This window comes from Odocoileus virginianus, chromosome 30, assembly GCF_023699985.2.
Source record: "Odocoileus virginianus isolate 20LAN1187 ecotype Illinois chromosome 30, Ovbor_1.2, whole genome shotgun sequence".
Taxonomy (NCBI): Eukaryota; Metazoa; Chordata; class Mammalia; order Artiodactyla; family Cervidae; genus Odocoileus; species Odocoileus virginianus.
The window spans coordinates 39227139-39254958 of NC_069703.1; the positions used below are offsets into that span (position 1 = coordinate 39227139).

Genomic DNA, 27820 nt, shown 5'->3' on the forward strand with positions numbered 1-27820 from the left:
CCCGCCTCTGCCTTCCCGGGGTGCTTCGCGCCGGGCCCCTTCCGCGTGGGCGAGTGAATGTGAGAGTCAGCGTCGCGCCGCGCGCGCCGACCGCCTCCGCCGCCCGGCGCTCTTATTTCGGCTGCGAGGGGCGAGCGCGCGCGTAAAGGCATAGAGACGGGCGTTGAGCTATCGGGCTAGAGCGTCGCCGAGTCGGAGCCGGAGCCCGAGCCGCGCGCTGTGTCTCCGCTGCGTCCGCCGAGGCCCCCGAGTGTCAGGGACAAAAGCCGCCACCGCGCCTCCTGCTCTCGTCGCCGGGGCTCATCCGCTGCCACCGCCGCCCTGAGGAGAGTCTGCCGCCGTCTTCACCCGTGAGGATCCGAGAGCCATGTCGGCTAGCAGCCTCTTGGAGCAGGTACAGGCCCGGCCCGCATGCCTCGGCCATTGTGTGAGGCGAGAGGGAGCCAGACTAGGCCCGGACCCGCCGCCCCCAGTCGGGTCAAGGCGAGGCGGCGCCTCTCGCGGCCCAGGTTTCGAGCCTCTCAGGCCGGCCGCGCCCAGCGCCTCGCCCTCGGCCCGTTCTCCCCGCTCTTCCCCGGGCCTCGGAGCCCGCCTGCCGCGCCGCGTCCCTTCCTCTCAGCGGGCCTCGTTTTTCTCTTGTTTCCTTCCCCTTCCTTGAAGCCCTGGCCCCCTCGCGTTGTTCGTGGCGCGGCCCCGGCTCCTCTCCGCGGCCCCCTCCGGCTTCGCACTTCCCCCGCCTCCCATCTTCAGCCTCCCCCTCCACCCCCGTTCCTGACGCCGCTCCTCAGGCCTGCGCCTTTATTCCCTTCTCGGGCCCGGCTTTAATTTGTCTTTCCTTTTCCGTTTCTTCCTCGGACGACTTGCCGCTCGGCGACGTTTCCTTCGCCTGCAGAGACCAAAAGGTCAAGGAAACAAAGGTGAGCCCGGCTCCGCCGGTGGCCCGGGGCGGGCGGGGGGACCCTGAGTGGGGGGGGCGGGGTCTCCGGGAAGCGCCCGGGGGAGAGGACCTTTCGGAAGCCGCTTGCTTTGCAGGTGCCTCACACGCTTAAGTGTTTGACCCTTTCGGTGTGTTCCTGCAGCTGACGAACAGCTTTTTAGTGAACAAGGAGTAATTCATTGGAAGTGGGGGGTGGAATCGGTTTTGAAATGTTCCAGGTCCTTAGTTTCCTGTAGGTCTTAGAAGGCCTTTGTTTTTCATCCTCGTGGATCACACTCTGGAAGTACTCACATGTGGTGGGGGAGGGGAAGCGGGAGGGAATTGAAATCTAGAGGAGCCAATAAAATGACCTTTTTAGATCAACTCTCCCTGGGTGGAGGGAGACATTTTCACTGACGAATTGTTGCTCGGCATTCACTCTCATCTTTACCGTTTTGAAATACAAATTTAACTTGCTCTGTTTAGTAAGGTTTTTCTCTTGTTAGGAGGTATTTGATTAATTTGGGAGGTAGATTGTACGATTGAGACGCTCCTAATTGGAATTTTTTTTCCTCTAGTACAAAATGGATCTGTACATCAAAAGGATGGATTAAACGATGATGATTTTGAACCTTACTTGAGTCCACAGGCAAGGCCCGTGAGTAGTTAACCATTTACATGCTTGATCATAGGATGTAGTATACGTTTATTCTTTGCTCTCCTCTAGCAATAAATCTGATTTTCACTGGATGACTTTCTTAATACCAGTCAGCATGTTATAAAAAAAAAGTTGCTACAGATGTTGTAGGCTGTTAAGATTCTCATCTCTATTGTCAGCAAACAATTCTCTGAGGCTAGTACTGATGACATTTTATAGTGTACTAACAGCAACACTTGTTTGAGTAGTTCTTCCTCCTTACCAAGAATATAACTGCAAAACTTAAGAGTACTTTTCTGTGTTAAATATTTTCACTCCCAAAACATTTTTCACGTTGGCTTCTTTGGGGAGCTATAGAATTTACAAAATGGATTTAAAGTAATGTAAGATACTGTTTAGCACAAAGATCAAGAATAATGGAATTCAGTTTTTGTAATGTAATCTATTTTCTAATGTGAAGTCGAGAGTTGCATGTAGGTTCATGTATGAACATGACCTGTACACACAAAAAGTTTTGACTTGGTAGTTCTTTGTATTAGTATTTTGAATCCCAAAGACAGAGCCACAAAGTTGTAGCTAATAAATATAACTCCCCAGACTAATTAGCCAAAAGGAAAATTGACAGTAACTCATTCAGAATATCGTAGAAGATAGAGAAGCTTCTGGAACATTTATATAAATTCTGAACAGATGCTCTGATATATATAATGGTCTTGAATAACTTGACATATTAGTGAGAGTACATGTTTGGGCCTAATTCTTGCGTAAAACTCTTTGATTCCTTATGTAAAAGTTTCTGCATTGAAAGTGTAGAAACCACTTAAGCAAGTAATTGGGGAAAAGTTTTTACAGAAGACAACCAGTTAATCAGGAAAAGTAGGGAAGGAAGTAGAGGAATGAACTATCACTGGGTTCCTGCTATTGAAGTAGTTTGCTTACATAATCATAACAGGGAGAGTGGTAGCATTTGGAAACATAATTCTAGGTAGTTCTTGTGAAACATTGTGTAATTCAGAGTTTTGAGCTCAGGGGCATGTGGGAACCTGCCAGATCAGGTGTAGGCATTCAGCTGTTATAACAGCATAATGTGTTATAATGAGTGCATTTGTTTTATTAAAAAGAAAGCTAAAACTTAAATATCTTGAAAAACTTGGAGGGGTATATAAATTTTGGTTGAAAAGACATAGTTTGAGAATCTTTGTAGTTTGTCAAGAGTGTTTCATCTATTTTTTAACCAATTTTTATTACATTATTTGGAATAATTATTCAGGCTTAATCTATTAAGTGTACACTAAATTTCTTATTTATAATGAATTTGGGGCTGTTAAAATTATAACACTATCTTTGAGACGTAGATTTTTCGTAAACTTGAGGGTATATGTCACTTAGTTTTGTAAAAGAAAGTTTTAAATTGGTATAGAGAAAAGCACCACTATATAATCAAACTGCATTAGTTGAAAAATTTAATCTTCAGGAGTTGTGTTTTAGTGGCCAGGGAGAAGTACTCTTGGCTTTGATAATACAAACCAATACAGACCTAGCATATTTATAGTTTTGATCATCCAAGTCTCTTAAGAACAACATTCCCTATTGACTAGTTAGTGGATTCTTACATACCAGAGCTCTTTTGAAGTTAGGTTAAAGCACTCTATTTTTGAGTTGAGCTGACTCTGCATGTATAGAAACCCATTATATGTATCTGTTACTTTGATTTAAGGGACTACTTTGTGAGTTATAGGGTTTATTTTAAAATACTGTCAGCACAGATGAAAGAATGTCTTTACAATGTAATTTGTTTTCTGATGTGAAGACTAGTTGGGTAAAACTTTTTCTGGTTGTTATTCTCAAGGATGATTCCTCTTTTAAAGATATAAACTGTACCATGCCTTTAGAAATTAATTCCTGTTTTTAATGGAAAAGTTAAGTGTACATTTTAGCTACAGCCTTTACTTTTATAGATGAAACAGAACAAGTAGCAATACTTGTTTAGTTTTGAATCCTCTGGAAGCCACTGTGTACTTTCTTTCCAGGTTATAATTTTTTTTTCATTTTTTAAAATTTCAGGTTGTAATTAAATAGTGGCATCTACTGATGTTCTCAGATGGTCTGCCAGAAAGCTGTATTAAAAACTAGATGTGTTGAACTTTTCTTTTTGGTTTATGGTTGGATAATGGCTGCACAGATTTTGGGGATAGAAATTGAAATTTCCAGTTCATTTTGTTGTTTTATTATACAATGCAGTTTTAATAGGAAACTCTTTTGAATATTATTCTGTTCTGCCATATTCCCATTCCTTCAGTCCAGAGATAGTGGTTTTAATAAAGGCATCCTCAGAGAGCGGGCTTCCCAGGTAACTCAGATGGTAAAGAATTAGCCTGCAATGCAGGAGACCCTGGTTCCATTCCTGGGTCAGGAAGATAGGCTGGCGAAGGGATAGGCTACCCACTGAAGTATTCTTGGGCTTCCCTTGTGGCTCAGCTGGTAAAGAATCCACCTGCAGTGAGGGAGATCTGGGTTCTCCCTGGATTAGGAAGATACCCTGGAGGAGGGTATGGCAACCCACTCCAGTATTCTTGCTTGGAGAATTAACCATGGACAGACACGCCTGGTGGGCTACAGTCCATGGGGTCTCAAAGAGTCAGACACTGAGTGGCTAAGCACACATTCTTTCTCACAGAACAGGACTTACACTTGGTGAGATGCTGGGTTTTCCCTTATCTGAATTGAAGCACTAAAAGCTAAGGCCTGTGTTCACTGTATGTCAGTTTAGTTTTAAATGTTTAAACACTTCAATGATTAAACCAAAATATCTTAGTCTATAAAAATACCAGCAAGTTTATGGGAAGAGACCATCTGGAAAAAAAAAACTCATTTTTTTATGGTAATGGCTGAAATGTTTGTACTGTATGAATAATTGGGAGAGGAAATGTCCTGATGGTTTTATTTATTTTTGTGTTTAGTTTTAATTTGCCTTTTTTTTTTTTTTCCTTTCACAGAATAATGCATATACTGCCATGTCAGATTCCTACTTACCCAGTTACTACAGTCCCTCCATTGGCTTCTCCTATTCTTTGGGTGAAGCTGCTTGGTCTACTGGGGGTGACACAGCCATGCCCTATCTAACTTCTTATGGACAGCTGAGCAACGGAGAGCCTCACTTTCTACCAGATGCAATGTTTGGACAACCAGGAGCCCTGGGTAGCACTCCATTTCTTGGTCAGCATGGTTTTAATTTCTTTCCCAGTGGGATTGACTTCTCAGCTTGGGGAAATAACAGTTCTCAGGGACAGTCTACTCAGAGCTCTGGATATAGTAGCAATTATGCTTATGCACCTAGCTCCTTAGGTGGAGCCATGATTGATGGACAGTCAGCTTTTGCCAGTGAGACCCTCAATAAGGCTCCTGGCATGAATACTATAGACCAAGGGATGGCAGCACTGAAGTTGGGTAGCACAGAAGTGGCAAGCAATGTTCCAAAAGTGGTAGGCTCTGCTGTTGGTAGTGGGTCCATTACTAGTAACATCGTGGCTTCCAATAGTTTGCCTCCAGCTACCATTGCTCCTCCAAAACCAGCATCTTGGGCTGATATTGCTAGCAAGCCTGCAAAACAGCAACCCAAGTTGAAGACCAAGAATGGCATTGCAGGGTCAAGTCTTCCGCCACCCCCAATAAAGCATAACATGGATATTGGAACTTGGGATAACAAGGGTCCTGTGGCAAAAGCCCCCTCACAGGCTTTGGTTCAGAATATAGGTCAGCAGCCAACCCAAGGGTCTCCGCAGCCTGTAGGTCAGCAGGCTAACAATAGCCCACCAGTGGCTCAGGCATCAGTAGGGCAACAGACGCAGCCATTGCCTCCACCTCCTCCACAGCCTGCTCAGCTCTCAGTGCAGCAGCAGGCAGCTCAGCCAACCCGCTGGGTAGCACCTCGGAACCGTGGCAGTGGGTTCGGTCATAATGGGGTGGATGGCAATGGAGTAGGACAGACTCAGGCTGGATCTGGATCTACTCCTTCAGAACCTCATCCGGTGTTGGAGAAGCTGCGGTCCATAAATAACTATAACCCTAAGGATTTTGACTGGAATCTGAAACATGGCCGGGTTTTCATCATTAAGAGCTACTCTGAGGACGATATCCACCGCTCCATTAAGTATAATATCTGGTGCAGCACAGAGCACGGTAACAAGAGACTGGATGCTGCTTACCGCTCCATGAACGGGAAAGGCCCCGTTTACTTACTGTTCAGTGTCAACGGCAGTGGACACTTCTGTGGCGTCGCAGAAATGAAATCTGCTGTGGACTACAACACATGTGCAGGTGTGTGGTCCCAGGACAAATGGAAGGGTCGTTTTGATGTCAGGTGGATTTTTGTGAAGGACGTTCCAAATAGCCAACTGCGACACATTCGCCTAGAGAACAACGAGAATAAACCAGTGACCAACTCCAGGGACACTCAGGAAGTGCCTCTGGAAAAAGCTAAGCAGGTGTTGAAAATCATAGCCAGCTACAAGCACACCACTTCCATTTTTGATGACTTCTCACACTATGAGAAACGCCAAGAGGAAGAAGAAAGTGTTAAAAAGGTAACCAGCTTACTTTTCTTAAAACTTTTAAGGGAAGGAGAAGGAACCCTTTTTAAGACTTAAAGGGAAGGAGAAGGAACTAGAGAGAACAGGAGAGGTATAATACTGAACCATTAATAAAAGCTTTGTAAGTAACACAAGTATCATTTAACAGTTCAAGTCTTTATGGGAGGATAATTGGTCTTATTATTTGAACCTTAGTGTGAAAGAGTGTAGGAACTTTAATAGGGGACAGAAATGTGGGCTTAAGTTAAAGGAAAGCAGAAACCATAGAGAGACTGACTTTGAGATGCAGGAACAGGTAAAGAAGGAGTCTGAAAAGTACACAAAGGGAGTAATTGAAGTGAAAGAAACAAAACTGAAAGTAGGAAAAGATTGAGGCTATAATGTGGCAGAGAAAGAGATTAAAATTCTGTTGCAGGTTTTGGCCTAGCTGAGTACTTGGTTATTTTCAAGAGTCACCAAGCCCTGACATTTCTGCCTGCCTACTGACAACTGGCAGTGTTAAGGAGGATGTTTTTCAGAACTTTCTTCCTTGCTCCTGTCTTTTGTAGTGTTCTGCTTAATCTTTTTTTTTTTTTCCCCAAGATCTTTTTCCCATTAGAAAAGTTTATGTTTATTATATAAAACTTGAAAAACAGATGGTCAGAAAAAGCTGGCCTCTTGCTCTTAACATTTTGCTGTATTCCTAAAGATCCACTTTCTTGTTTTCCTCTGTAACAGGTGGTTATCTTGGACAGAGTGATGGGGAATAGTTCTGTACTGAAAGGTTGAATTTATTTGAAAGAGTGGTCTGGTGCATTGAATGTGTAAGGACCATAAGTGAATGATAAAATACTGGTCAGGGCAGATCACATATTATCCCGAACTTAAGCATATTTAAATGTAGAAAGTAGGTGAAAAGATAATGACGAGGAGGAAATATTTTTTAAAAATATTTTTTAGTGATAGAATCCTGAGTGGTTAATTTCAAATGTAAAATAAACAAAACCTAACAGACTTATGTAAATATATTCTCCTTGAATTGGTCATTAATTCATAGGATCTTCTGTAATTGATCTAGGACCTGAGGCACTTGTTTTGCCTCTGTAAAGGAGGACTGCTCAAAGGAATAATTTCGCTCAGGTAGATTCTCTACCTCCATAACACAGAATCAGAGGTCGGTAGTTGCCTAAAACAGGATGGTTGACTTTTATCTTCTGGTATGTACAGACAAATAAAAAATAGAGATATACTTGTCAGTGATGCTGAAAGTATTGGGGAGATAGAGCCAGATTACTGGAAAGTTGGTTGTCAGAAAAAACTTGCTCCTTTTCTAGAGTTTTAACCATTTAACTTAAAGTTTTCCATAATGTTGTAGAAAAAAGATAGTTGATTATTTTTGCCAAACTTGTGAAAGGCTCTAAGTATGTCTGCACAGGCTTCTCTTTCTGGAGGAACAAGAGAGGAGACTGGCTTTTTGGGCATCATGTAATGGCAGAGCAGATTATTAACGTGTGTGAGGGGCATCCAGGTGCTTGGTTTAATCACTGGCAACATGCATAGTATCTATTATATATTAAGAACCTGCTTGCTTTCATCTGCAAAGTTCTGTTCTACATCTTGTGGTTTTAAAAGAAGGCAAAGGACTATTTTTTGGAATGTACAGCTTAACTGTTAAGATGATTCGGTATTTGTTAGAACTAGTGGAGAAGCTGTTTAAAAATGAAGTAGCAAGTTTGAGGATTGTTAACTTATGTTCAGTCTTTATCAAGTATTATATTCACTTGAGTGGTTCAGTGAATAATAAAACTTCGTAAGAAGCTGTAAGATACATTGACCAGCATTGTATTTTCAAAGAGTGAGTGTAGTAATCAAGCTAGGGTCTTTGTTAAGGTAACTGATGGACCTTTCATAAAGACTTTCGATGAATGAGTATCCTAATTGTTCTCAGGTGAACTAATCACCAAAAATAAAAATAAAAGCTATTACACTTGTGTCAGATTACTTTTTAGTTTACTTTCTGTAAGAAGAACTTGCTGAGGTTTCAGGAAGGTCCCTATGATTGCTTCCAAACCTGGTTACCCTTTCAGTCAGTATTGCCTTACTCCTGTGTTGCCCACTGTTATTCTTTAACATGCTTACATAACTGACTGTAAACGGTTCTTTTTAGTCTTTATTAGGCTTCTAAGACAAAACAAGTTTCATGAGAATGGGACTGATAGCTCACTGAAGCAGTAAACTCCCTAAAGTGGGGTGTTTGTGTGCCTGCCTTGGTATTATTTACAAGATTGCAAAAGATCTTTTGACCAAATGGTAACTCAGTAGGGGAATACTTAATACTTCATCCTGAAAATGATGTCACAGCTGTTCTAAAGTTCTGTGATTGGGCATGTTTCTTGGCAGAACACAGTGAAGCAGACTACAGCCGTTTTTGCCTTGTTCTATCACATGATCTAATTCAATATCATAAAACCTTCTCAAGATCTATCTGGCTTGAGTATCTCAGCTGTCTGGCTTGACGCTTCCAGCAAATTTTAGTGACTTCCGTGCATGGTTTACTTTGTTGTGCACTTTAGATACTGTTTTGTAAACTCTTTCTGCATTTGTTTCTACCTGCCCCTAATTGTTAAATATTCTGTGACATCACTTTTGAAGCCTTCATAGTATTCTATCAAAGATTTATTGTAATTCACCAGTCCCTGCTGAGTAAGTCGGCTTCTTTATACTTTTTTCCTGGCTAAAATAACCCTGTTGTAAACATTCCAAGGGGCTTCCCTGATAGCTCAGTTGGTAAAGAACCCGCCTGCAATGCAGGAGACCCTGGTTTGATTCCTGGGTCGGGAAGATCCTCTGGAGAGGGGACAGGCTACCCACTCCAGTATTCTTGGGCTTCCCTTGTGGCTCAGCTGGTCAAGAATCCACCTGCAGTGCGGGAGACCTGGGTTCGAGCCCTGGGTTGGGAAGATCCCCCTGGAGAAGGGAAAGGCTTCCCACTCCAGTATTCTGACTTGGAGAATCCCATGGACTGTATATTCCATGACGTCACAAAGAGTCAGACATGACTGAGTGATTTTCACTAACTCTAACATTCTAAGATATAAATATTGATTCACACCTATCCTTAAGTGTAGGGTCAAAGGATATACTTTTTGAAGGTCTTGGCTGTGTTATACATTGTCATGAGCCTTTTTCTTTTGTTGAGAGAGCTCTGTCAGAAATTCAAAAGGCAGCGACAGTCAATTTTCCCCTCTATTTCAACTTTGGAGTAGTCGGGGATAGAGGGAGAGTTGCTCCTTGCATTAGTGATAATTTTGTTTATAAACCTCATCAAATAGTTGGCTTGGTTTTATCTTTCTTGCCTTTTAACTCTAGGCAAAAATAAGATAGGCTTTCTTGGTGGCTTAGTGGTAAAGAATCTGCCTGTCAATGCAGGAGACGTGGGTTTGATCCCTGGGTCGGGAAGATTCCCCTGTAGAAGGGAATGGCAACTCACTCCAGCGTTCTTGCCTAGGAAATCGCATGGACAGAAGAGCCTGGTGGGTTACAGTCCGTGGGGTCACAAAGAGTTGGACATGACTTAGCGACTAAACAACAACAACAAATATGATAGTCTAGTAGAGGGGACTAAGGGCTGTGTAATTCTCTTAAAGTCTAGCCCAACATTAGACTCAGATATCTAGGTAAGCGTTTATCCAGTTGTTTTAACTGGAAAGCTCAGGGGAGTTTAGGAGAGACAGATCTAGAGAAAATGTGATTATAATGACAATACCTTAAGGTATATATTTTTAAAAATTCCATTGCTAGTAAGTGAGAATAGTAGGATTTCTTTACATCTAGGATACTAATTTTCAAGCAGAGGACTAAAAATGGACTTAATTGTATTTGAATATAATGAAAATTTATTATGGTGTGTAAGAATAGAGATGAAGCTATTTTTTCTTTGAGCAATTTTACTATGTGCTAGACTCTACAGAAAAATCAGAGGAGTCTTGTCAGGGAGCCTTACATTAGTGACATGTAACAGTACAAAATGGAAAGTGTTTTCTCAAGGTATGCACAAGGTGCCAGTTTGAAAGCTTGAAGATTGCCTAATCCAATTTGGGGTGTGGGTTGATTGATCATGGAAGAATCCTCAAAGAAGTGATCTCTAAGCTGTGCCTCGGAAAATAGTAGATGATAGCCAGAGATGTTTTGAAAAGAGTGAACATAGGTTCAGAATAGCTCAACCTATATAGACAATAACATTGTATAGATAATTCGGAATAGGAATTCTTGTATAGTTCAAGAAGTGTAATTGGAGATTGTCAGATGTGTAAGGAAGTTTGGAGATCAGATGAGGAAGAGGGAGTTGATTTGCAGTTAGTTGGATGTAGAAGGAATCTACTGAGATAGATACAAAGTTGGCTTAAAAAAACAAGTATGAAGGGTAGGGTCTAAATTGAATCAGGTTGGAGGAGGTCCCTGATGTAACCTTCACATGAAAGTCATTGGGAAACTTGTAGAAGTAACGGTGGACCTGTACTATGACCGTATGTATACAGCTCACTTCTTCCCACAGTGTGTTTTAGACATGTTATCTTTTTTCTCATTATAGTGTTTAGCTTAGTAGAGATGATTTAGAAGGGGAATATAACTTTTTATTACAATTATTTTTTTTTTGGAATATAGCTTTTTGAAAACTCGTAGGTTTATTTTTCATATCAGTGACAGCACTAGAATCAATGGATATTGAGGTTATAGGGAGGAAAATTTTTATAAATAAAAGAGGGAACTTTTCTAAAAATGGAGTCTTAGTCACAGGAAAGTTTGAAGAAGAGACCCAAAGGACTTTTATTAGATAAATCGTAAAGAAGATTCACACATGGGGTAGTTTAGATCAGAGAAATTGAGGGTTAAGAGAGGGTTCTCTCTCTCGAGTGGTTTAATCGTGTCCGACTCTTGCAATCCCATGGACTGTAGCCTGCCAGGCTCCTCCTCTCCAGGCAAGAATACTGGAGTGGGTTGCCATTTCCTTCTCCAGGAAGAGAGGGTTAGGTGACTGGATAACATTTGAGGTTCATGGAGAGGAACTGATGATACAAAAGAGGTCTTTTTTGGAAGACCTTATTTTTGTGTTCTATAATTTCTGACTTAAATACTTACTACATATGAAATGTAAGAAAGGGCTTGAGGCTAGAAAGAGATAACAAAGGATTTGTGGATTCTCAGTGGATCTTAGTATAGATTAGGTGTCTGGGTAGTTACTAATATATTTATTGTGTGTTAATGAAAAACGTATCTAAAATGTAATAAAGACTTAGCAAAGGAACACAGCAAAGAAACACATAATTGTTTCCATTTTAAAGAAAAAAAAATCTAGGTTTACTGTAGTGTTTGCACAAGTAATATTGCTCTTTATAAGGAAGTTGTTTTTTTTTTTTTTCTTTCAGCTCTATTTTTTCCCCCTCACCCTTTAACTTGGACATTCAGTTCCTTGTTTACAAATATTGGCTCCATTTTCAACTTCAGAAAAAACTTAAAATATCGAAGTTTTGGTGATGCAGAAATCAGAAAGGAAAAAGTGCTACATGTATTTTATTAAATCTTTAAGAAATAAATGGAAAAAAAAAAAGAAATGACCATGGAGTATTGTTCTTTCTGTTTAATATTATCCCACTCCTGTTCTTTTAAATTGCTTCTTCAGAACTAGTGAGTGGGCGTCCTGTTTTAATCAGGATGGCAAACTTGAATGTTTTATAAAATTCTAAGGCATTCTATGTTTTCTGTTTCGCAGATAAATTTACTTGTTTTTTTGCCAGTAGGATTGAGGGAATTCTATTTGTATTACTCACCTTCCTTGCTTTGTGGATAGATGAAATGCCTCTCTGTAGCCTTCTTACAGGAGGACCAAAAGAGGATAGGTAACACTGAATTTGAAACTTTTTGAAGCATGCTTTTTGTGTGTATCCATCTTTCAACAAATGTGTTGTGTTAATTGCTGGGATAGAACAGATAAACAAGGCACCATTTTTGTCTTAGGACCAGACAGTGCTGTTAATCAGACAACAAAATGGATAACGTATGAGATAAGAGCTGTAATAGAGGGATGAAGAAATGTTTTGGCTTTCTGGAAAAGTGATAAGTTTGGGGAAATTAAGAAAGGCTTCATAGAGGAAATAGCATTTGGTCTGTATCAAATAGAAGGAGTAAGGGGGTAGTAAGCACTCAATGATAGCACAGTGCTTGGCACTTGTTGCACATAGAAGTGTAGCTTTCTCATCTGGTGTATCATTATTGTATTTTAGATGAGGAAGCAGGCTCAAAGAGGTTCTGTATAAAGGTCTCATAGGTACAAGTGGTGGAGTTGGTATTTCAGTGTCCCAGTCCAATAATATGCTTGAGCTTGCTCATTGTGAGCCAGCTGTTTAGGTTTCAAGAATTTTAGCAAGCTAGTTAAACACAATCATTAAATTATATGAATTTAAAAATTAAATACATTGTATTAATAGGTGTTTTAGATTTCTATTTACATTTAATTACATTATAAACTACAGTTTGTAATGTAAATTAAACTACATAAATTTAGAGTACTGTTGTTATTACCATTAAACCATAATATTTAAATTAATCAATCTTAAAGTTATTATGTCTGTATCAATATAATACACTGCAATTGCGTGTCTTCTTAGCCCTACAGATAGTCCATTTTTAGTTTGGGGTCAGCTATGTTATTGGCAAATGCTGTATACAAATCAGGACTTTATTTTTGTTGATTGTCTAGACTTAAAAGTGATAGAGAAAATATTAACGCAGATTTGCTGTGAGGCATTAGGGATCAAACCCATGTTCCCTGCAGTGAAAGTGCAGAGTCCTAACCACTGGACCACCAGGGAACTCCCTTAATGCAGATTAAACACACTTATGTCTCTATCCTAACATATTTTGAATAACACAAAATTTGAGGAATTAGTCTTACACAATTTGAAAATCATTATCCAGTTTAGCAAGGAAGTTGTTCAAATTGATGAGCCAGTGAAGTCTTGACATCCATCTTCATGTTGTGTTAAGTCAGTATTTGTTAGGCACTTTCATAGTTTTACTTTAATCCCTGCACCAGCTCTCAGAGACAAAATTTATAGGTAGGAAAATGGAAACTCAGGTTAGCAATGTAACTAAAATCTGTTAAATGAAGAGAGGGGTATAGGTGACTCAGAGCCCAAGTGAGAGTTTTTTACAATAGTAGGGGGAAACACTGAGAGCCTGAATCAAGATAGTGGGAATGGGGAAATGTGATAGAAACATTTGCTGATAGTTATTTAAAAAAAAAAAACTTAGAAAATCTGATGAGCAGCAGGTTAGGGTTTGGAGATATGTTGGCTTTTGGAAATAATTAGGGGTACCTGTGGTACAATCAGTTGATGGTAGGATCTTGGGCTCACAAGAGAGGAGTCTGTTGATAGAAATTTGTAAGTTTTCAGCCCTCAGTGTAGTTTTGTAAAGGCATGGGTGAGTTTTAAGATTCTTTAAGAATATTGGTAATAAAAATAAAGGCCGAAATTGTATCTTCTGTAGTGTCTATAATATGCAGCTGTCCTGAATACATATTTTTATGTATGTTTTCATTTAGTTTTATCATTGTGGTGTAAGTACAACTTACCTCAGTTTTACAGATGAAGACTCTAGAAAATTCTAAAGAGTAAATACCTCTGCAGTTACCCAAACTAAGAAAGCAGAGCTCATGTTCTATTTATTGTGGTTCCAGAGCCAACGTGCAGTGAGAGAAGAGGGCCAAAGAAAGAACCCCCAGCAGTAACACAGTTTAAAGGATGAATTAAAGAGGGAGCAAGTGAGAAAGATTGAGAGGGAGTAGTTTGAGTTTTAAAGAGAACCAGGAAAGGGCTATATCTTGAGTAGAATTTCAGTGAGGTATAATCAACTTATTCAGAGACTTCAGAGAGGTAGCAGATGACTGCAAATGCCAACAACTATCTGAATAAAAGTAACATGAGAGTGCTTTGTTAAGGGTTTGAAGGTTTTGTCCTCCACACATTATTCAGCAGACTCTGCATTTGTTGTTTCTGTAGTTTTCCAACCCTTCCCAACCTGCAAAGTTTTCCAAGCTGTCTATTCCAACCAAGTCTTCTTTTTTTTTTTTTTCCAACCAAGTCTTAAAGAGATTTAATGAAGTAAGACCAGCTTCTGTTTAGCTAGTATTGGCTATTTTGGTGAATTAGACTATATAACAATTCCTGAAATACAGTTGAGTATTGAAAATGTCAGTATTCTGGTTTTTTTCTTTTTAAAATTTATTTATGCACTGGGTCTTGGTTGCTTTGTGTGGTAGGCTCTTTCTAGTTGCGTTGAGCGGGGACTCCTCTAGTTGCGGTGCGATGGCTTCTCATTGCGGTGGCTTCTCTTGTTGCAGAGCACAGGCTCGAGGCGCTTGGGCTTCAGTAATTGCTGCCCTAGGCCCTGTAGGTGTGGCGCACAAGGCTTAGTTGCTCTGAGGCATGTGGAATCTTCCCGGACCAGGGATGGAACCTGTGTCCCCTGCACTGGCAGGTGGATTCTTCTCCACTGTACCACTAGGGAAGTCCAGTACTCTGGTTTTGATAGCGGTAAAGATTGATCTAGAGCGGGCCATTTTTCCAGACCTAAACATTTTGGGACAAGGAGTGGTTAACAATTTTAGAATCATTAACTGTTTGGATTTACTCTTAGTATAAACCAAGAATTACTGAGATGTGAACCATTTTACTTATCTACCAGAAGTAAAGATTAGTCCTGTAAGTTTTCAGACTTTTTAACATAGCAATTTTTTTTTTCCCACTCCAAACACTGTTACTCAGAACGCCATGAATGGCTAATTTCACATGTGTGCTGTGCTAAGTTGCTTCAGTTGTGTCTGACTCTTTGTAACCCTATGGACTGTAGCCCACCAGGCTTGTCTGTCTATGGGGATTCTCCAGGTAAGAATACTGGAGTGGGTTGTCATGCCCTCCTCCAGGGGTCTTCCCAACCCAGGGATTGAACCCAGGTCGCCCGCTTTACAGGCGGATTCCTACATGCTCAGTGTTTTTTACCCCCTCTGGGTGATCTTCAAAGTACCTCCTCTGTGAAGCAGAATTGGGAACCCACTGTGTGACAAGAATTATTTTTTAATGAACAAATGGTGCAAGGAGGTGGAATTGGGAGTGGGGGTGATCTGTTTTGAAATTGAAGAACCATAAGGAATCTGCTGCTTCAACATCTCATCTAGGTATATTGGTTATTTAGCCTTGGAGGAAGGGAGGGATTAAGAAAACATCTCACAGAAGCTGGGGATGCTACAGCATTGGCTTTGACTGCCTTAAAGAACTGTATGATAAGGACTGACACCTGCACTAGTTAGGAGTTTCATGTAGAGGAGAAAGCTGTTACCTGAATTAGGGAAAGCAAATGTGGTCTCTTCACCATTGAATTCTACAAGCCTGCAGGAGCTGACAGCTCAGTAAATAGTGCCCTAATACTTTTCATCCCTCGCTGAATAAACAATCCCTGATTGAACTAATTTAACTCCAGTTAGCCCTAGGGAGGACATACAGATAAAATTGTATAAGATGATGTGTATTGGAGGAAATGTCTTAGGTGAAACAGTATAGGATAATGTGTATTAAAGTGCTAATTTTATAGTATGAAACTAAGTACAGAAGAAAAGAATAGCAAGACCAGGGTCATCATTTTTATGGAAGACTGGAGTTGAGTTGGGTCTAGAAGGACATGTATATAGAAAAAGTGTGGAAAGAAAGATGAAGGAAGAAAATGGTTAAGTCTTCAAGTTTCAGCTGTTAAATGTAGGGGGGAGGGAAGGGAAGAAGCAGGCAGTTGCTCTTTCCAACTCTTGCGTTTACTGCTGTTGTAATACCTGTTGGTTCTTATGAAACAAGATATTTAATACTCTGCTACATGTGTCAAAGCTGAAAATTTTGGACAGATAACTCGTGTAATACATGAAGTCATTTAGAAAGGGTAGACATATATATAAGCTTTTATCTTCATGTGGACCTTTTTGGCAGTTGGTGTGGATAGCATACTGAGTTTTTAATTTGTGTTAAATTTGCTGTGTGCCAATTTTATATTAACATTTGCACATTTCCGTTGCATTTGTTTTTCATTGGAAAATATAACCTAATTATTAAAAAATGTAACAAAGGAAAGAAAACTGACCCATAGTTCCTCTGCTCTAACAAAAACCACTCATCATTTTGGCTTATTTTCCTACATAGTTTAGTGGTTTATGTAGTTATCATATTCTATATAGTATTTAATCCTGCTTTTTCCCCCTTAACACTTCAGGTATTTACCCATATTTAGCCATTTTTTTGCATGTTTATATAAGGCACTTTCCATATGTTATTGCAGATGCCTTGTAACAACCCTGTAGAATAGTTAAGATGATTATTATTATTTTTTTTAGCCCTACTGCGAAGCTCAGGGAGGGGAGGGAATCCTGACTGGGGATCCCACCACTAGGGATGGAACCACCGGGGATGGAACCTGGGCGCTGTGCCGTGGAAGCAGAGTCCTCCTAACCATTGGATGCTGGGGAATCCCCAAGATAATTTTCATTTTACAGTTAGGGAATTGAGATTCAAAAAGGAATAACTTTCTTAAGAGACTGGCTAGGTCGTAAAAGAGGTGGAATTTGTTTTGCCCCAAAGCTTTTTGTTCTTTGGTCTTGCTGAATCTTCACATTTATCATTTAAAGTAGCTAACAGCAATGATCTATTATCTATTGATGCCTATAGCCAGTCACCTCTCTGTTGCCTGTATGAGGAGAGCATAATTAATTGAAACTTAAACCTTTATTTAAGCACTTAGGTTTAAAACTTCCCTCATCACAAGCATCAAAATGGAGCAGATTGTATCTACCTAACCTTGTGAGAGTTGCTGCTAAAGATGGACAGCAGGAGTAAGGGAGAACATAAATGGTTTTTTTGTTTTTTTTGGTTTTTTTTTTCCAGTTTTTAGAAATTTTATTTACTGTTTATCTTTGGCTGTGCTGGGTCTCTGTTACTGTGTGTAGCCTTTCTCTAGTGGTACACAGACTTCCTGAGAGCATAGGCTCTAGAGCGCCGGTTCAGTAGTTGTGGCACACGGGCTTAGTTGTTCTGGGGATCTGGACCACCGACCAGGGAAGTCCTACAACTTACCGTTTGAGAGTACCTACATGACAGATTCTTGTCCTTCCTCTCCTACTAAGTGAGCACCTTTGAAGCTGAGGCTTTGGAATCTGCATTTTCTCAGCTTGATGGTTGATTCCCTTGTATTTAAATTATGAATGTCATTAGGTAGTTTTTTGTGTGTCCCCTGCCTCAAATTCCTCATGCTTATTTTTCCTGTAAGTTTCTTCCTTTGGACCAAAGCTTCCCCAGTCTCTGCCTGCTAGTCTCAAGACTTGATCTTTGGAAACAATGTTAGAAGTCATATGTGTCTGGTAAGCCTGGCTCTATACCTTTTTATACTGTGGCCTACCTTGAGGCTGAAAGGGTCTTTTGAGTAGTATTTTTCACCAGCTATCAATATTATGAGCCTCCAGTGAATTGCCTGTAATTTGTTCATTAAAAGGTGGCAGTGTAACAGAATATCCTGTGTGTAACTTCATGCTGTAATCTACTCCTCAGAGACATTATGGCTACTTCTAAGAGGCTTTAATGTTTTAAGTTTTACCTTATTTTATTGTATCTTCCTTTTTATGAGCACCTTAATTGTTTAGAGTTGTTAGATAATTTAAAGGAATAAGATTTAGTGACCATTATCCATCCTGAAGTTGTCCAAAGATGTTAACTGACTTTTAAAGGTAATTAGTTTGGGGGAATGTGGGAAGGGATTCTGTGAAGTATATATGTATGATGGGCCTTTTAAAAAACTTAGGTATATATATATATATTGTTTGTTTGTTAGGTTGGTATTATTGATTGAGCATGAATCATAGATTCTGTGGTTTTGTTAACATAGTAGTGAAAAGGCTAGGAGCCTTCTCTGCCTCTTAGTGATTTGAGCAAGTAAATCTGAGCCTTTGTATTTTATGAAAATAGGGGAAAAAGCTTACTGGGTTGTTAGGATTAAATATATATGTGTGACTGAAGTAATTGCATACAGGTCTTTTATGAATATTATCCATAATCTCAGGCATATAAATAATATATATATACACACACATAAATATATATTTGTGTTTATTTTGGGTCAAACATCAAATTCTTCAGTAACTTTTGATACAGTACTTAATAATGCTGCTGGGTCCCCATTTTTGGAACAGACTGAGGAGGGCACAATACTGAAAGAGATCAGTTGAAAGGAGTCTGTAGCAAAGTTCTATTGAGAGATTACAGTAGCTTGGACTAGAGAGGTATTCATGGAGGTGTCGAGGAGGGTTCCACCTGAAATTTTTGAAGGTCGAACTGGAGGTTATATCAAATAGCTGGGAAGCATATTCAGTGATTGCTTCATTTTCTGAACTTACTGTCAAATGCTGGGAGTTGGGGGGTTTGACTGACAGGCTATTAAAAAACCTTATTTGTTAAATTGTATTCTGAAGTGTTTTCAGAAATTGGATTTATTGTAAAATTAGTTTTTGTTCAAATGTATTCCTTACTGGAGAGCCAGTTATTTTCAAAGAATAACTGAAAAAATGTAATCTATCTTACCCTTTGTTCTGTTACTAGTTAGACTTACTATTCAGGGCTTGAAAACAGTAGATTATCCAGGCTTTTACTTCTAACCCTTTTGGTGCAATGTATGTAGAAGTTCAGCTACTAACTCTTTGTAAATGTGATGGTAGGAGAGTTAATAGTAAAATGTATTTACTTCATCCTGGTGCTCCTGTGTCATTTCCTAGAAGTATATTTCAACTAAATGTCCATTTCTGCACCTAGAAATCTCAAAAGGGAGAATATAGAAGATACTTTAAATAAAATACTATAGCTCTGCTTTAAATTAGAGAATTGATGGAAGATATTTCTGTTCCTTCATTATGGGAAAGACAGAATATTAATTATATATAGCTTGTGATCTGTCTGCCCTTAGACGCACGTAATGCATATATTAACAGCATCAGAGATTATTAAGATTATTTTCAGGGAGTTCCCTGGCATCTGGTGATTAGGACTCCACACCTTTCACTGCTGAGGGCAGGAGTTCAATCTCTGGTCATCAGGGAAATAAGATCCCTCAAACCTCAAGGCAGGACCAAAAAAAAAAATTCCATAAACCATATAAAACATTGAAAATTATGTTAGTATAATACTATTTTTTCATGTTAAGTTGTCTACTGTTTTCTTATTTTCAGCCAGAGGTTGTGAAGTGTGTATTCTTGTCTACCAAGGACCAGGGGGACATAAGATTTAGTTGAGGACTGTTAAGTAAATTTTATTTCAGAGGATAGACATCAGATTTTAAAGTTAATAAAATTATATCTGGTAAATAGATGTGTCTGTGCCTGTTGTGTTTGTGGCCCACTTAAAAGTGGGGAGAGGAGTGGTAGTAGAGATGAGAAAGGATATTAAGCTAAATAGAGGAGAAATTAAGCAGATTTACAGAATTTCAGAAAGAGATTTAAAATGTACAGACTTTAAGTAACATTGCCACTTTGTGGCTTTTAGGATATTTCCTCTAGAGATGGATTTTGGCATTTTATAGTCATAGATGTAGGGTGAGAAGAGACTAAAATGTGAGGGATAGATGGTGTGTTAACCTCTAGTTGTTTAAGTGACAGACCAGATATTGAGGCCTAGAAACTTCTGCTGGTTTATATATTCTTAGTTAATATCTTTAAATTTATCTTATTTAATTTCATAAGATTTTTTCCTTTAGTCTCTTCACTGAACAATGAACAGTGAACAATGAGATTGTGAACTGATTTAAAGATTAGGTGAATGTTCTAGTGGGAATGTCTAGTGTGATGCAGTGTGAATTCAGTAAAATTTTGTTCTGCTATTTTCCTTTATTCCTTATTACCATCACAGTATTGTAAAGCTCTGGGAATGCATCTTTCTTACTTTTAGCATTTGGTCTGTTTTCTGTTTAACTAGGACTTCATGATTAATTTTGTTTGTGCTTGAGGATCTTATATAGGGGTTTAACCTAGACTGGCCACTCCAGCCGGTTCCTACCACTGATGACACTATAGCTGCCTCTCACATGACACTAGCTTTATAAAATGTGGTAGATAGGCTGCAACATGACACCACTGTGGGGAAAGCCAGTATGCCTTACCACTTCCCCTGCTTCGGTGGATCAGTAGCATCTCCATGTATAAAAGCTGGAGTGTCCAGCAAGACACAAGTACCTTTTGTGCTTAGGGCAATTCTGCCTGGGACCTGGACCCACTGGAGGTCTCAGTTTGCTTTTATGTGTTCTGCTCTTTCCTTTTATTGTGTATCTATCATCATTCTTCTGTCTCACCCCCAGATTTTGCTTTATTAAATATTACCATGGTAGCACTGGTTGATTAGAAATGTTATAAATACATCTGACAAATGAAGTCTTGACCATAGATTGTCAAAGCAATCAATTTACTGGAATTCCGGCAGTAATAAGAAATAGTCAAACAAGTGAAAGAAAAGACCTGCTTTAAGAGAAGTATTTTATAGAACTCTAAAAGGTTTTAATGTCTCAAAGTGGTTAAAATAATGGTCTTTGTGTTAGACTCTTTTCTGTCATTTTTTCTCATTTTAAAAGACTTGTAAAAAGCTGATAGGCAGATTTCTTTTTCTTTTGCTAAAATACTCTCATGTTTGATGATTTTAGTATAGATATGAGGAAATAAACACATTTCAAAGTTTTACAAGTTGTTAAACATAAACTTTTTTTCTTGGCTACACCTGCAGGTGGGGTCTTAGTTCCCTGGCCAGAAATCGAACTAACACCCCCTGCATTGGAAGTACAGAGTCTTAACCACTGGACCGCCAGGGAAGTCCCCAAACATAACTTTTTAATGCAGCCAGTTTTTGAAGAATTAACTGAATTGTCCCACATTTTATTAGCTTTTAATCTTGAAATAATTTCAGATTTGGAGAAATTTAAAGAACAGTGCAAAGAACTCCCAAATACTCTTCACCCAGATTTACCAGTGTAATATTCTGCTACATTTGCTTCATCATTCTCTTTGGAGATGTGTATGAAATTTTTTGTGGATCATTTGAAAGTGAATTCCAAGGCATCGAACCCCTTTCTCAAAACTTTGCTGAGTAGTTCCTAAAAAGAAGAGCGTGCATTTATGACCACAGTGCAGTTTTTCAGAATCAAGAAATTTAACATTGATGCAGTACTGTTATCTAATCTACCGATGGTATTCATATTTTTATCAGTTGTCTTAATGTCCTTGGTAGCAGTTTTTTTGTGGTCCAGGGTGCAGTACAGGATCTTTCAGTTTTATGTCTTTTTAGTCTCTTAATCTGCAGTTATACACACATAATCACACACCAGCATCTCACCCATTCGACCTTTTTGTTTATTACATGATATTTCTGAAGAGTATATGAATTCTGTTTTTGTAGATGTCGCCCTCAGTTTGTCTAAAGTTTCCTTTCCTCATAGTGTACAATCAGATTATGCTTTTCTGACAGGAATACTATGTGACTGTGTCCTCGGTGCATCACATTAGGAGGCATAAGATGTCTGTTTATGCCATTATTGGTAGTGTTTACTTTGACCACTTAAGGTATTCACGTGGTTCTTCATTGTAAAGGTACTGTTTTTCTTTCAATAAGTGGGAAAATAGTTTGAGACTGTAAATATCTTGCTCCTCATCAAATTTTCACCCTCTAGATTTAGCATCCATTGCTAATTCCTCTCCAATTGCGAAGAGTTGACTCATTGGAAAAGACCTTGATGCTGGGAGGGATTGGGGGCAGGAGGAGAAGGGGACGACAGAGGATGAGATGGCTGGATGGCATCACCGACTTGATGGGCATGTGATGGACAGGGAGGCCTGGTGTGCTGCGATTCATGGAGTCGCAAAGAGTCGGACATGACTGAGCGACTGAACCGAACTGAACTGAAGATAGTTGTTCACTTATCATTAAGGCTGTGTAATGCTCACATTGTCATAGATTTGGGCAGTCATGGGCCCTTCAAGCAGGGTCATCTAATTCATTCCTGTTTCTAGCCAAGTTGTGGATTTTTGTTGTTGTGTTTTGTTTTTGTTTTCTTTTTTGGCCCTGCTGTATAGTTTGTGGGATCTTAGTTCCCTGACCAGGGATCAGACTTGATCAGGGATCGAACTCGTGTCCCCTGCAGTTGGAAGTGTGAAGTCCTAACCAATGGACTGCTGGAGAATTCCCCCTAGGTTTTTTTTTAAATGTTTACAATATCTAGCAATATTAAAAATCATGTGACTCATTTACAGTTTTATTATGTTTATCATTTAAAGTTTTATTATTATTTACATATACAGTTTTATTATTCATTTTACTTTTCAAGATGTGAATGCTTAAGTATCTTTACAATTTCTGAGAAGGTGGATATTTATTTGTAAATATGTAAGCTTATTTGTGTACACATCAAAATTGTATTTGGAAGTGGAAGAGCAATTTAATCAGCTTGCTGAATTGGATCAATGTGATATTTTCTTAATGTTGATTAAGAGATTAAGGCGGCTAATGCCATTTGTTGTTTGCATGAAATTTCCATAATTTAAAGCAGTGGTCCCCAACCTTTTTGGCACCAGAGATCAGTTTTGTGGAAAACAATTTTTCCATAGTAAGGGGGGTGGAGGTGGGGAGTGGTTTAGGTTTTGCCCCCACCCTGGCCTCTGCCCTACCACAGCTGCTCACCTCCTGCTGTATAGTGTGGTTCCTAACAGACCATGGGGTGGGGTGGGGTTTTAGGACCCTTGATGTAAAGTAAACCTGTCACACAGGTTTACATTAGGACACAGGTGGTATTTACTGTTTTGGTATATAATTGTGTGGTTAAATTCAGGAATAGTTTTGTTGGAGGCAAAGTTGAACACAGGTGTTTGTGGATTTTAGTATCACATTATATAAAGAGAAACAAACTTTGTTTATAATAAGTGCAGTTTCACAGTGCTGTTTTAAATTTCTTTTCACTAAATATTTTAAATGATGTCATTTGCCGAGCCACTGGGCACATGGACATTTTAGTTCCTCAACCAGGGATTGAACCCGTGCCCCTTGCAGTGGAAGCATGGAGCCCTAACCTTTGGACCACCAGGGAATTTCCTATAAATGTATTTCTTAAGGGAAAACAGATTTGGCAGTTGAGGTTTTCTAGTTTAGCAGTACAATTTGGAGCATGTAAGTTAATTTATATTCTTGGGGCCACATTACATTAAAATAAGAGATAGGCAGAATTTTTTCCCCCAGTTTTTTTTTTTTTTTTTTTGTCTTTCTACCAGTCCATTTTATTTTTTGATGCATTACAAAGAAACTGTCATCATCAGTACAGTTCACCCCTAAACATTTCAGCATACATGTCATATTAGAGCTCAGTATTTGTTTTACGTACTTTTTGAGTTTAACTTACATGAAATGCACAAGTGTATATTTGCGGAATGCTGACAAATGTACCTGTCTGTATAACTCAGACTCCTATGAAGATACAGAATGAGGACTTCTGGCAATCCAGAGGTTGACTTTGCCTCTCAATGTAGAGGTGGGGAGCTAAGATCCCACCCACCTCTCACTAAAAATCCAAAATGAACACAGAAGCAGCATTGTAGCAAATGCAATAAGGACTTTAAAAATGATCTACATAAAAAATAAAAAATCTACATCAAAAATAATTAAAAGAAAGATACACAAAACATTATCATCCTAGAAGTTTCCCGGCATGCCCCTTAGTCAGTCCCACCCCTGCTTCACCAAAGACAACTACTTTTCTAATTTTGTCCCCATCATAGATTTGTTTTTCCTGTTATAAAGCGTCACATAATTGGAGTCATGCATTATGTGTTCATTCTGTGTTTAAGGCTTCTTTCATTCAGCATGTCTTTGAGAACTACTTTTCTTTTAGATCTTCAGTACTTATATTCAGAGCTAGGAGGGTGCTCCCAGATCCATAAAAAAGCAGATCTATATGTGCTGAAATTGAACAGTCTGCAGGACATATTAAGTGAGGGGGGGGGGTAGGAAGCAAAGTGAAGGGAGTGTCATATGCTACTTGTGAAAAGCAAAAAACAATACCAGCTTTTATATGCTTAAAATAACTCGGGAAGGACAGGAGGAACTGGTAATAGAAATTGCCTCTAGGGATTTTTCCCAGTTTTTTGAGGTATTATTAACATACAGCATTGTTAAATGTGTACTACAGCATAGTTATTTGATAAATGTGTATACTGAGAAATGCTTACCATAATAAGTTTAATTAACATCCATTACCATTTTTTTTCTTGTGATAAGAACCAGAATTTTATTTAAAGTCAGTTGTAGCCTGTTATCCACTGCCAAACTTCTAAGTAAGTTTGTGAGTGAGCTTAACTGAAGACCTGTTCTTTGCTTTCTAGGAGCTTTTGGTTGAGTTGGGACTAATTTTCTATGAAACAAAACAATTTTATTTTCAGTTGTGGTTGCAGATTTAGAAGGACTTTGAAAACTGCAGGGGTTAAGGAAGTCTCAAAGAAGGAAGGAGTTTTGAACTGTACCCTAAAGGTCAGAAGGCTAGGTATTCCACGCATTCTTGGCTTAAAACTATAAGAGTGAGATTTAATCAAGAAACATGAAAAAAGTCCATATTTCCTGAAAGGAAAGATAGATTTTGATTATAAATAGAAGAGGTTAGATAAATAGTATTCATCCAAATTAAGGAAGACTGAACTAGGTAGATAAGTTTAAGATTGATAGGAGAAAAATTCTGTAAAGCAATTATCCTTCAATAAAAAAAAAGAAGAAAAAAAAAAACCAACCTACAACAACAAGATACAACCTACTACTATAGCATAGGATACATTCAGTATTTTGTAATAACCCATGAGGGAAAAGAATATATGTAACTGAATCACTTTACTATATGCTTGAAACTAGCACATTGTAAATCAGCTATGTTTCAGTTAAAAAGACTGATATGAGAATCGATGTGCTGTTGAAAGTTTTGTTTTGGTCAGTGCCAGAGATTTTTTTAGTTGGGGTTTTCCTATTATAAATAACATATCTATCATCAAAACTTTGGGACAGTTATATAGAGAATGGGGGGGCTCAGTATTGCAGCTAAGGAACATCAGAATTTTTGAGGTCCCTTATTTATGTTGGATTTAATTTCTTATTCTTTTTTTCTTTTTCTTTTTTCAAATTGTTGAATTGAGTTTTGAATTCCAGAAATAGCATGTGGGTGAATTTTTTTGTTAATTTTATTAAGTTTGAAATTTCCAAATGACTTATTTTGAAAATAATATCCCATATCTTTGTATGTTGGTGAGTTTATCTCTGAATTCCAGATATGTCCAGTAGGACATCACAAAAAGATAACTGTTCTTTCTGAATAGTTAGTTTTTTATATCCATGGAGTAATTTAGTGGTAGGGTAGTCAGTTCATCACAAAGCCTCATTTCACTTTGTTGACCTTTGCAAAATGTTCCTACATGTTGTAGACAAAGAACCATATAGCCATGGGTTTGGAATCTTGGTTCTTGGGAAACCTTGATCAAGTAAACTATTTTGAGCTTTAGTTTTTTATCACTAAAGCGGGAATAGTACAGTCCTTGCAGGTTGGTTATGAAGATCATTATGTACAGTGCCTGGAATGTGGTAGCCCATAAGTGGTAGTTGGCTTTTTTTGTTTGTTTGTTTTTTAAATAGGAATCATATTTAACTTCAGAACCATAGTTACCATAAGGTGAATAGGAGCAAATGACTACTTACATAGCTTGATGAATCAAGTCTTAAGTTCAGGTATGTGCGCTTGCTCCTAACCACTTAATGCTTTTGTTTTTTTTTGTTTTTTGCTTTTAAAAGGCATGTGGATTGAGTTGTATGTTTTAAAGTTCCTTTGTGAGGTAGTGTGTGAAATGGAATGATGTTTAGGGTAAATTTATGAAAAGCTCATAAAGAATGATTCTTAGTAAGAAAGGAGTATTTAGATTTATTTCAGGGAAAACATAAGTATTGCATTCAGTTTTCAGAATCCATTTCTGAGTGGATTTTAAACTCTCCCTTGGGGAAAAAGATGATTTTCTTGCCTGCTATGGAGTAAGAGCTTTCTGTATGTCAGCTCATTAATTCTCCCACAGCCTAGATATATATCCTCACTTAACCAAAAACAAGAAGGAAATTGAGGCCCGTGAATATGTTTAATGCCTTGGGACTAATGTAGGATGACTCCAGTATTGTTCAGGGCTTACGCAAGGAAAATGATTTCATATTAATTAGGGTTCGTGAGTGTTAGTACTTTCGTTTAAAATATTAGAAGTAGAGCTTCCCTGGTGGCTCAGTGGTAAAGAGCTCACCTGTCAATGCAGGAGACACAGGTTTGATCCCTAATTTGGGAAGATCCCATATGCTGTGGGGCAACGAAGCCCGTGGGCCACAGCTGTTGAGCCCTGTGCTCTAGAGCCCAGGAGCTGCACCTGCTGAAGCCCACGGCCCTAGAGCCCATGCTCTGCAACAAGAGAAGCTGCCCAAGTGAGAAGCCTGCACACCGCAACTAGATGGTAGCTCTTGCAGCAACGAAGACCCAACACAGCCAAAAATAAATAAATTAAAAAAATAAAATATTAGAAGTAAAAACTCTTTACCTGTGGGGAATATTCTGTTTAGCTCAAATAATTAATTTTCTATAGTGTTATTCTGTGAAGCTTTAATTCTTGTTCAGATAAGTTTTAACTAACCATTTCAATTTTTTTTTTAACTTCTATAGGAACGTCAAGGTCGTGGGAAATAAGAGGCAGTTCTGCACAGCCTGCAGCAACGGTTGCATCTGCATATCCTAAGAGGAAAAAAAATGACCTTCAAGAGAATTAGGACTTTTTTCTTAATTTCATTGACTTCAGAGACGATTGCAGACTTGCAGTTTAAGTATTGGAATTTCACAAAAGACATAGGACTTAACTGGAAAATGAAAAAAAAAAGAAAAAGGAAAAACTAAACAAAAAATCCCTCTAGGTAGTTTAGGTGAAAAATGTCCCTTTTATTTTGGCTTTGGTTGTGATTTCAGAGCATAATGCTTTGTTTTTTGTCTTTTTACTATGTTTTTCGGATTTTAAAGTCCGTAAGTACATACAGTTTTCTCTAATTTTTAAACCCTTTCCTCCCCCCGTTTTGACATTTGCACTTGGAGAACACTTGAGTTTTGAAGGTTTTGGGCATCCACCCCAGAAAGTGGGAATTTGGTTTTTTCCTTCCGAACTGGAAGAACATTTTTATGAAGAATTTCTGTCTTGGAGAATTTAACAGTGTTACCCAAGGTTGTGTCTTTAAGGGTGGTTCATTTTCTCTGACCCTTTGTTACTCAAAGTAAAGTACTAGGAGTCCTAAGAAATGTTCTGTTCTTGTACATTATACTGATTAAGTCAGGATTAATTTGATTTCAAAGCTAAGAACAGTGGTAAAAACTTGTTTACAGAAATGCATTTTGGAAGAGAAAAATATTGTAAAAACGTGTAGTGAATGTTTCTTCAGTTTCTTGTTCAGCCAATGAGGAAAGGGCATCGCCTTTCTTTTTACCATTAATCACTTCTCAATAAACGTGAGATCCTGTTGAGCATCA

General features: G+C 38.7%; 1 protein-coding gene across 1 annotated transcript; it reads left to right on the forward strand.

Moving 5' to 3' along the window:
* Positions 1 to 106: 106 nt before the first annotated feature.
* Positions 107 to 27820, forward strand: YTHDF2 (YTH N6-methyladenosine RNA binding protein F2). Its single transcript, XM_020869249.2, has 5 exons — positions 107 to 394; positions 893 to 917; positions 1495 to 1574; positions 4571 to 6157; positions 26972 to 27820. The coding sequence occupies exons 1-5, from the start codon at positions 368 to 370 to the stop codon at positions 26993 to 26995; spliced, it is 1743 nt and encodes a 580-aa protein (XP_020724908.1). The 5' UTR covers positions 107 to 367; the 3' UTR covers positions 26996 to 27820.